At 33.8% G+C, this 10,655-nt stretch overlaps 1 protein-coding gene across 1 annotated transcript in view; it reads right to left on the reverse strand.

The window, feature by feature from the left end:
* The window catches only part of LOC106478823, a 76,186-nt gene that overhangs the window by 6,473 nt on the left and 59,058 nt on the right, over window positions 1–10,655 (reverse strand). The window contains exons 9-13 of the mRNA XM_013939398.2: window positions 9,092–9,220; window positions 6,807–7,097; window positions 5,262–5,324; window positions 4,206–4,289; window positions 3,583–3,669 (exon numbers count right to left, since the gene is read on the reverse strand). Of these exons, the coding sequence (XP_013794852.2) occupies window positions 3,583–3,669; window positions 4,206–4,289; window positions 5,262–5,324; window positions 6,807–7,097; window positions 9,092–9,220 (654 nt within the window). The remainder of the gene's footprint in view (window positions 1–3,582; window positions 3,670–4,205; window positions 4,290–5,261; window positions 5,325–6,806; window positions 7,098–9,091; window positions 9,221–10,655) is intronic.

The raw sequence follows: 10,655 nt of genomic DNA on the forward strand, positions 1-10,655 counted from the left end.
CTTATAATTTTTATCTTTTTTCATTTACTTTTATCCACAAATCCCCCACTCCACCTGTATGTTAGAGAAGTTCCGTGACAATTTGTAAATTATCTCAGTCCAAACGCAATGCATGTCATGATCATATAGTAGTAACATTACGCATTTTCGTTTTTTTCAGCACTGATAACACATTACAAGTAAAATTTTAATGACACTTTGAAGCATAATCATACAGAATTCAATTCTTTCATCTACCTGATAACTGATAAAAATGTCATCTAGGAACATTACTGTGTAATAACGACAACTTTCCTGGATCGAAGAGATAAAAATCTCAATAATAAACACTCCCTGCATATTTAACAAGTAATTACGTAAGCTTAAAGCCTAGTAGAAATACAAGGGATGGATTACAAATAACTCGTAATACATCTAACTTAATGCAAAGAGAAATTTAGACTTGTGTGAAGCGAATGGGACACAGTCATCGTAGTTGGTAATTTAAGTTTCATGACTTTACCATTTGAAGTAGAAATATACATATCTCTCTTCCTATCTTTAAGAGATGTGAATCAAGTGTAAATGTCAAATGTTGGATTTTTAGTGTAATCATTCTTTAGCAATGTTAGCAAATGGACTGACCAGCTTTTGGAAATTATTGGCCTAACAAATATTACAATATAAATGCTTAATTTTACTCGCCATTCATATTAAATCCACGGACCTAAAGGTTGAAAATATCGTTAGCAGCAAAAATACCCAGTTGATAATTCAATGCATTGTACTTGCTATAGGCTTAGTTCTTAATTTATTGTTTCGTGTTGGTTTGTTATATATATAGTAAGCTTCATTAATTAAAAAATTACTTTCAAGTTCTGACCTATATATATATATATATTAGCTCATTTTTGATGAACACCTTTTGAGTAAGTGATTGAACAATTAAGTATATTTTCGAAGCGTTCTCCAGCGCTTGCGGGTTATCCGTGTAACGGTCAATGACCCCCAAAATATTGCATGTTTATTTGTGTTTCAGACTTTCGCGCAAAGCAATACAAGAGCTATCTGCGGGTAGCAAGATTTGACCGTCACTCCTATAGGGCACCCATGACCCTAAATACGGAACCTGTTTGTGTGTGTGTGTGTGTATGTGTGATACTAGGAAGCAAACTATATACCCTCAGATTCACACTACTCCCAGCTCGCACGTACCCCCCCCCCAAAAAAAAAACACAAAAAACACTCATAAGACACAAGAAATTGGAAGGCAAAATCTAGTATTCCTCATGATATTTTAAAGGAACAATATTTTTTCACTCTTGCACCATCCTTTTGAAAATCGGAATTCTACAAAATCCGAAAAGCTTATAAACTATAGGGAATTCGTATTACTTTGTTTTTCATGCATTCAAGTTAACAGTTAATCGTTTAATTTTCTTTCTTTGTAATTCATAAAAACCTTTGGATAAGTACAAACTAATTATAAGTCACTGAAAAATCGCAAGCAACACAAAACATTTAGCACCTTACTTTCCATAACCAGGTATTTGAGCAATCATAAAATGAATGCAAAAATTATAATAATTTTCTTCCAAGAATTCGATATAATTACTGAAGCAGAAATACCACATTCAAGTCTAACGAATTACAAAAGTGTTGGTTTTTGACCACATTATTATTCATCCAGGTTAAATTGGAATTACAATAGCCTTGATTCTGATAATTACAATTTAAAATTTGCCGTCATTAAAACAAACTTCTCATATCTCTTAATCTGGACCTTCAAGAATGAAGCAATAGAATTATTATTATTATTATTTTTACGCCTAATGTTGGTAAGGTGAAGCAATATATAATAGCAATAAATTCAGTAGACTTTTATGGATCACCTATACAGGCTGAATTATATGTTGTACTCAGAAATATTTCAGGTTGACAAAGTGCATTGAATGAAAATATTTTATCACAACAGCAACGCTCTAAGCAGGAACAATTATAAGGTTGTGGTTAATTATTAAGGAACTATTACTGGTAAGCTTAGTTACTCGACGCCAAAGAACTACATATAACATTGACGATAGTTTGTTCTATCTGCGTTAGTCGTCACTACGTCTGAACTGATGGACAACTAGTTCATAGCACACACCGCTAACTCTTGGGCTACTCTTGTGTGACCAAATAATGGGATTCGCCCGTCACTCGTATAATGCATCACAACCCCAAAAAGAGAAAAGCACGATATTTTTGTGGTTACAAACTATGGACATTCGGACACACAGCCCGGCACGTTGATCATTAGACCGTGCTCGGCTCAACACAACAAAATCTATGGAATCAAAATGTTATACGAAAAGTGTTCGCTCGGATATCCTCAAATAAAAACGAAAATGTTTTTTTTACAAGCTGTATTGGTATGTGTAGCGTATCATTATAAGTTTCGTAAAATATATATACATGTATATATAGTATTTGAAAACTTAAAAAAGTGTGAATGTGATGACGTCAAGAGGTCCCAGTCGATTCGTTTTCATTCTAATGTCCACTTCAGTTATTGTGTTTGTTGTTAAGCACAAAGCTACACAATGAGCTATCTGTGTTGTGCCCACCACGGGTGTCGAAATCCTGTTTTTAGCGTTATAAACCTTACAGACTTATCGTTGAGCCATTGGGGGAGGGGGGCTACTTAATTTAAGTAAAACGCTAACTTCTGCCTCCCACTTACATTTCTTAGAAACACGTTAAGTATTTAGATATATAGCATCAAGTATGAGATATGAGCCCTGCTGAAAAAAATAAGAGACCAACTGCTTATCAATTCCGTCTCTTTATCTACAACCGAAGTGTAACACTCTGACACGTACTGGCGAGGGATTGGACAACTTCATGCAAGCAACTACGAAAATAAAGCAGATGACAACTGCATAAGCTGAATACATTAGTGTAACTGTTTTATAATGTACTGTTAGATATTTCGAGCGAGCCAGTAATTATTTCTGTAGTCAAACGCTATTTAGTTTTCACATAAGAAAAATATCGTTAATAATAATACATTTTCTAATCGGAATTTGTTACTGCTTATTCTACATCATTATTATTTATAAATTACTTTCCTACAAGTAACAATTCACAGTCCTTATTATTAGTCACATATTAAAAATTCTTTGTTGGGTTATCTGCACTAGCCGTCCCTAATTTAGTAGTGTAAGACTAGAGGGAAGGCAGCTAGTCATCACTCTTGAGCTACTATTTTAGCAACGAATAGTGGGATTGATCGTCACATTATACCGCCCTCACGGCTGAAAAGGCGAGCATGTTTGGTGTGACGGGGATTCGAACCGCGATCCATAGATTGCGAGTCGAGCGCCCTAACCACCTGGCCATGCCGGGGCCCTAACCACCTGGTCATGCCGGGCTCTTTGTTGGGAAGACTAATTTTTGTTTTAGCTGAGATATTTCAGGTTTCTATTAAAAAAAACAAATCTCTCAGAAAGAAAATTTTTTTTATAGGAGTTGGTTTACTTTGATGATTTAACTTTCATTAACTAGTTTATCGACTATGTCTCACCGTGCTTTACGTGTTTTTCATAATGAATATCATACCTTTAGTTCTCGGTTTGAGCACCTGCCAGTGTGTAGCGTTGAATTGTTTACTAATACTGATTACATTTACCGTAGTCAGCTTTCCACCTATAATTAAACGAAAATTACAAATAAATAAATTACGAAATATTTCTTTAAATACATTTTTAGAGGAGCATTGTCTGCCAAAAAAATATATAACATACTACACTGTTAATATTAAATCGTGACGTGTTTCTTGAGTAATTGATGCTTGCTGACAAAAGTATAATCATATTGTTATGTAATTTCTTTTTCTCAGATATCTAATCAAACATTCTACAAAAACATTACCTGATTTTAGATTTTATCGTACTCATCTAATTATTCTGAATAAATAAAAGTTATTAACATTTTAAAACTTTGTTAGATTCTGTTAACAATGTCCATTGTTAATGACTTTTTAAACTTGAAAGTGTTATATTTCCCAAGTTATAAAGTGATAAAATTGTTGTCTTTTTCTTTTTATGAAAGGTTACCTTTAGAAAACGAAATTTCGGTGGATATTATAAACATTCAAAAATTACAAACTAATATATTATAGTTTTACGTCTTTATAATATTAAAATTTAAAACAAAAAGGATATTTTTATATATTTCTATACCTTGACTACCCAGTGGACACTTTCTCGGCTCTGGGCACTCTGGACAGGGTGGACATTCTGGCTCTACGACCCGTGGGGGAGGAGCTGAATATAAAATAAACAATTTTACACTATACAACTAAAACACTTTTAATATAAAAAAATAATTAATCTAAGTTTATTTTATTAATGAAGAGTCACGCGTAACCGCGATTCCTTAGATCATTAAAAAGTGTTATTTTAATCACGGAATAACGACAAGCACCATATAATAAAAATACAAAACAAATTATATTTTGTTAACAACGAAGTAGCTTGCAGGTCTCTAGATACCACATAATAAAGAAACAAAACAAATTACTTTTTGTTAACAACGAAATAACGTGCAGGTCTCTAGATACCACATAATAAACTTACAAAACAAATTACTTTTTATTAACAACGAAGTAACTTGCAGGTCTCTAGATACCACATAATAAAGAAACAAAACAAATTACTTTTTGTTAACAACGAAGTAACTTGCAGGTCTCTAGATACCACATAATAAACTTACAAAACAACTTCGAAAATATACATAAGATGAAACTTTGTTTAGCTATGGACTGGCGTACATGTTAACGGTTATAAATGTGAAAGTATAGGTTAATTTCTCAGTGGAATAATATGTAAGTTAAACAAGAAATTGAAACCAAATTTTATTTAGTTCTTGTTATATCTATTGTTAACCCACAAGAAAAAGTAAATAACCTGCATTACTGTTCTGAAATTTTCTGACGTAAAAAACCTATATTTTGAAGCATTCTAGACTTGTTTGTGTTTAAGCGGATATCAAACCTCGATTTTTAGCGTTATAAGCCTCAAGCTTACCGCTGCGCCGCAGGGGGGTCAGACATATGAAGAGCCATTACGGATCATTGTTAAATAATTCTTATTTGAAACGTTTTTTCACACACACACACATCGATTCGTAAATTATTTATGGAAATAAAAGTGAATTCGTCTAATTATCTAATGTATTGTATGTTAGCTTTTAAATATAGATACCTCATTTAAAACTAAAATAACTTTATGCCTTACCTTTCCCGTACAATATGTACCTTCCTTTTGGTGGTTTTGTAGTATGTATAGAAGGGTCAATCTCTGTAAAGGAAATAAACATATATCAGGCGATGTCAGCTCTGTTACAACTTCACTTTTGACGAGTGTTTTTTTCAATAAAGGTTTGGTTTGTTTTGAATTTCGCGCAAAGCTACACGCGCTAGCCGTCCCTAGAGGGAAGGAAGCTAGTCATCACCACCCACCACCAACTGTTCGGCTACTCTTTTACCAACGAATAGTGGGATTGACCGTCACATTATAACGCCTCACGGCTGAAAGGACGGGGATTCCAACCCGCGACCCTCAGAACAAAGTTTTCAGTCATTTGGTGTTCTCTATGGTACAATAGAGTAATTTAGCTGATTTAAAAAAGATATGCCTGATGCTTTACCTTATTGTTCGTAAACGGCGTTATGCGTTGTTTGTTATATTGATTCAAAAATATTTGTTGGTTAAAACTCCGTGCATGGACTCTTATATGGAGTTATAAGCCTAATGATGCCCACTCAATATGCATTAAGTTTGAAAACTGCTGTAACATGTCACTCGATTTAGTTGATGGTCCTAGCTGGAAAAAACAAATCAAAACGAATCTATGTATAATTTTATTCAAAACAATATTGAATGAGCATTTATTATAGAACGTGTAAAACATTACTACAAACTACTTGGGCGCTTCGCACACTTGACAAACATTTCAATTCTTCAAATTTAGGACCCATGAGTTTCAGAAACCCTGATGTTATTGTAATGTTTTATCAAATATGAAGGAAGACGCTATTGAAACCTTAGTATAAACAGTGGAAACATATTAAACAGTTTTAGTCTCACTGTAATGTTTTATCACACGTGAGAAATACAATACAAAAGCCTCATCATAAACAGTGGAAACATAATAAACAGTTTTAGTCTTACTGTAATGTTTTATCACACGTGAGAAATACAATACAAAAGCCTCATCATAAACAGTGGAAACATATTAAACAGTTTTAGTCTTACTGTAATGTTTTATCACACCTGAGAAATACAATACAAAAGCCTCATCATAAACAGTGGAAACATATTAAACAGTTTTAGTCTTACTGTAATGTTTTATCACACGTGAGAAATACAATATAAAGGCCTCATCATAAACAGTGGAAACATAATAAACAGTTTTAGTATTACTGTAACGTTTTATCACACGACGTGAGAAATACAATACAAAGGCCTCATCATAAACAGTGGAAACATATTAAACAGTTTTAGTATTACTGTAATGTTTTATCACACGACGTGAGAAATACAATATAAAGGCCTCATCATAAACAGTGGAAACATATTAAATACTTGCAGTATTATTGTAATGTTTCGTTACATGCGAAGAAAGACGCTATTGAAACCATAGTATAAACACTGGAAATAGTTGACACAGTTTCAATCTTATTGTAATGTTTCATCACTTGCCACTTTTAATAATGCATGACTCGCCAGTTTCGGCATCATGGATAAAATAACTTAAATAAAACAATGATATTTAGTTACCGTAGACAGTGAGAATTCCACGAGTTTTTCCTTTGTGGTTTTTACTGACACATTTGTAAATTCCATAATTTTGTCGTTCGACGTACGAAATATTCAGTGTCATCTTGAACGTAAAGTGGTTAATCACTTCTTCTTTAATAGTGTATTTTGGACTTTGTTCCAACAGTCTGTCGTCACCATAAAGCCAGTAGTTGATTGGCTGAGGAAAAGCTTCGACGTAACACTCGAGAAATGCAAAACCTCGGTTCCTTGTTCCGATCATCGGATTAGCGATTTTGATCAGTGGTGAAACTGAAAAAGGAAGTTCATATATATAAACCAGTTTTTACACGAAAATCAGTTTTCCTACAACCTGACAGTTGAGAAGAAAATCATCAAAATAGGGGTATAAAATTATTTTAATTTTAAATATTTTATTGGAATATTTTAATAAACTCGTGTATTTGCATGGACATTTTTGTTGTTGTTTTATTAGCGCAAAGCTACACAACGAACTATCTGTACTCTAAAAGTAATAAATCGCCGAGTCGACTGGAATTTTTATTTCAATCTACGCATTATACTTAAATTTTTTTCCCACAGGAGGTGTTGTTAACTCGAATGAAAAAAAGGTAAAAAATAAACTTTAATTGATTTTCGTTTTGAAACAGGAATAAATCAAAAATAGACTCGATATTTTTATTAAGCAAGCAAACTGTTAAAGACTAAAAAAAATAGCAATTTTTGATAGCGTTCGGGAAACAGACACGTGTTTTTCAATAACGCAATTCCGTCTGGAATTAATCTGCTACAAGATTCGACGAAATCAAGATATCTTTTCTTCTTCTATATTTCTCTGATTATATATATATGGCGTTATCCAATTTCTCGGAAGTACTTAGGTGGTTAGTATTTCAGCTTGGTTCATTACCATTACTAAAATCCTATTTATATGCGTAAATTTTCAACCAATCTCATGGGTGTTTGGCCGACATACTACACGAATATGCTTTTGAACAGCTAAGACCCAAGCAGTGCAGAACACGTGGACTAAGGAATCGTTGAATTTCTTATTCTTGTGAGGGTAATCTTATGGTACATACATAGAGATGTTGAAAGGATGTGAGCACTTATGACTCTAAAAATGTGAATACATAATAGGCTATCTGTGCTTTGCCCATAGTGATTATCTAAACCCGATGTTTAGCGTTATAAGCACTCAGACTTACAGGTGAGTCATAGAGGAACAGTAAGAAGTTAGTCACACCACAAGTCGCAAGTATTAAAGAGAAGCTGAGTAGTTACGAGCATAACGAGAGATGTTGGTATACAATCTTGAACATTCTCCAATAGGATGTATGTATTACTTGGTAAGAAACAATTATCAAATTTTTTGTCGTATTTAAAAATCTCAGGCGTCGGAGGTAGTAGTGGTCGTTAAGTAAACTTCGTTTTATTTCCTTTTTTTATGTGCTCACCGTTTTCAAATTAGACATAAAATAATGGTCGAAAATCAATCTAGAAAAGAAGTGAAAACATTATGGTAATGTAGGGTAGTAACCAGTTGATGGATTCCCAGATTGGATTATGTGTACGTACTGCAGGCATTGTGTTATTTTTGACTTTCTACATTCTTTGTTATTTGATATAAGCATATATATTTCGGAATGTCTACAATGCGTTTGTTTGTTTGTTTTTAAATTTCGCGCAAAGCTACACGAGGGCTAATTTAGCAGTGTAACACTAGAGGTAAGGCGGCTAGTCATCACCACCCACCGCCAACTCGTGGGCTACACTACTCTAATAGTGGGATTGACCGACACATTATAACGCCCCTACGGCTGAAAGGGCGAGCATGTTTGGTGGGACGGGGATTCGAACCCGCAACTCACAGATTGTGAGTCGAGCGCCTTAACCACCTGGCCATGCCGGGCCCTACAATACGTTAACTTATCGTCTCATAAAAATACCGTTCTGTGCTACGGAACTTACTGATCTGTCACTAGTTGGTTTCATGGTGATAAGTCGCCGTATAAAAGATTATTACTCTGAACAGCCTGGAAAAAACTGTATTACATCTCCTATACAAATATTTACATTCACGTTACGTAATCAGTAATTTTGTACTAAAGCATAAATAAGGATAACTTCTGCAAAATTAGAAAGTGGTTCATATGAAACTCCTGCAATTTCCTTTTTTTTTTTTGTCGTCGTTTGCTTAATATTATGGGATGTTTACACATATATACTTAGGTAAAAAACTATATTATAGTAATATTATTTTTAAGTCAACATACATCACTTACAAGTAACTTCCAGCAGTGTGGTCCTCGAGTCAGGGGGAGGAACGCCGTTTGATGCTATACACAAGTAGGATCCCATATCATAACGGGTGACTCTGCTAATATTGAGACGGTCCCCTTCCACCATTGCCACTGAAATGGAATAGGGAATCACCAATTAATTCAACTCTGTGCTATCTGCCATTATTTTGTCTTCTTTATTTCAGATGAATTTCATTACAAAACATAAGCGTCTTTTTGTTTTTGAATTTCGCGTAAAGCTACTCGAGAGTTATTTGCACTAGCCGTCCCTAATTTAGCAGCGATAGACTAGAGGGAAGGGAGCTAGTCAACATCCCCCACCGCCAACTCTTGGGCTACTCTTTTTACCAACGAATAGTGGGATTGACCGTCACATTATAACGCCATTACGGCTGAAAAGACGGGCACGTTCGATGACGGGGGTTCGAACCCGCGACCCGCAGATTTTGATTACGAGTAAACTACTTATCAGACAAATTCAGTGAAATTATTATTTTTTACTAAAACAGAAAACCAGCAATTCACATTGAATGTGATCAAACAAAGTGAAAGATTTTGATTGTTTACTGATCGAAACACAAATTAACTTAACAAAAAAAACAACATAAGAAGTAAGCAGTTTTGAGCATAATACTAGGAAACACTACTGTATGTGATATATTTAACTATGAAAGTTACTTTTACGATGAAATAGAATCGTGTATTTTTCTGTTACATGACTTTGGCTTGTTGTTCACTGAATGTTCTGTTTTGAGCGTAGATATGAGCATATATTGTTTCTAATTGCCTTAAATTAAACCAGTTAGGTTGAAGTGAGGCTCATGACGTTCTTATTTAGCCAGTATTAACGCCACATGGGGTAAATTATTTGCTAAAACTAAACATTAATGTTTCGTTATTTGTATAATTTTTATAAAACTTATACGAAATCAAATTTACTGGGTTAGTACTGTACGAATTTTGGGTTAACAAGGTATGTTTTGAAAACTCTAATTATTTTTCGTTATCAATAAAGTTATGTAAAATAAAACAAATCACGTGTAACTACTTTCTGAAAGTTTAGTAAAGTAGGTAGCATCAGGAAATAATGCAAACGAATGATATTACGAAAAATATGTATTTTTAAGGTGTATAACACCTTCCTATTGAACTTCTAAATATCCTTGATATTAAATTGTCAGAGAGTTGAACTTGAAAAGAATTAAGTGATTCCAAATATAAAAAAATACGATCTTGGGAAAGTTTATATAAGTTGTATCAGTTTCTTGGAGTTAAAATCTGATCGTATAAGTTGTATCAGTTTCTTGGAGTTAAAATCTGATCGTATAAGTTGGATCAGTTTCTTGGAGTTAAAATCTGACCGTATAAGTTGGATCAATTTCTTGGAGTTAAAATCTGACCGTATAAGTTGGATCAGTTTCTTGGAGTTAAAATCTGACCGTATAAGTTGGATCAATTTCTTGGAGTTAAAATCTGACCGTATAAGTTGGATCAGTTTCTTGGAGTTAAAATCTGACCGTATAAGTTGGATCAGTTTCTTGGAGTT

The sequence above is a fragment of the Limulus polyphemus genome, unplaced genomic scaffold (assembly GCF_000517525.1).
Source record: "Limulus polyphemus unplaced genomic scaffold, Limulus_polyphemus-2.1.2 Scaffold12, whole genome shotgun sequence".
Taxonomy (NCBI): domain Eukaryota; kingdom Metazoa; phylum Arthropoda; class Merostomata; order Xiphosura; family Limulidae; genus Limulus; species Limulus polyphemus.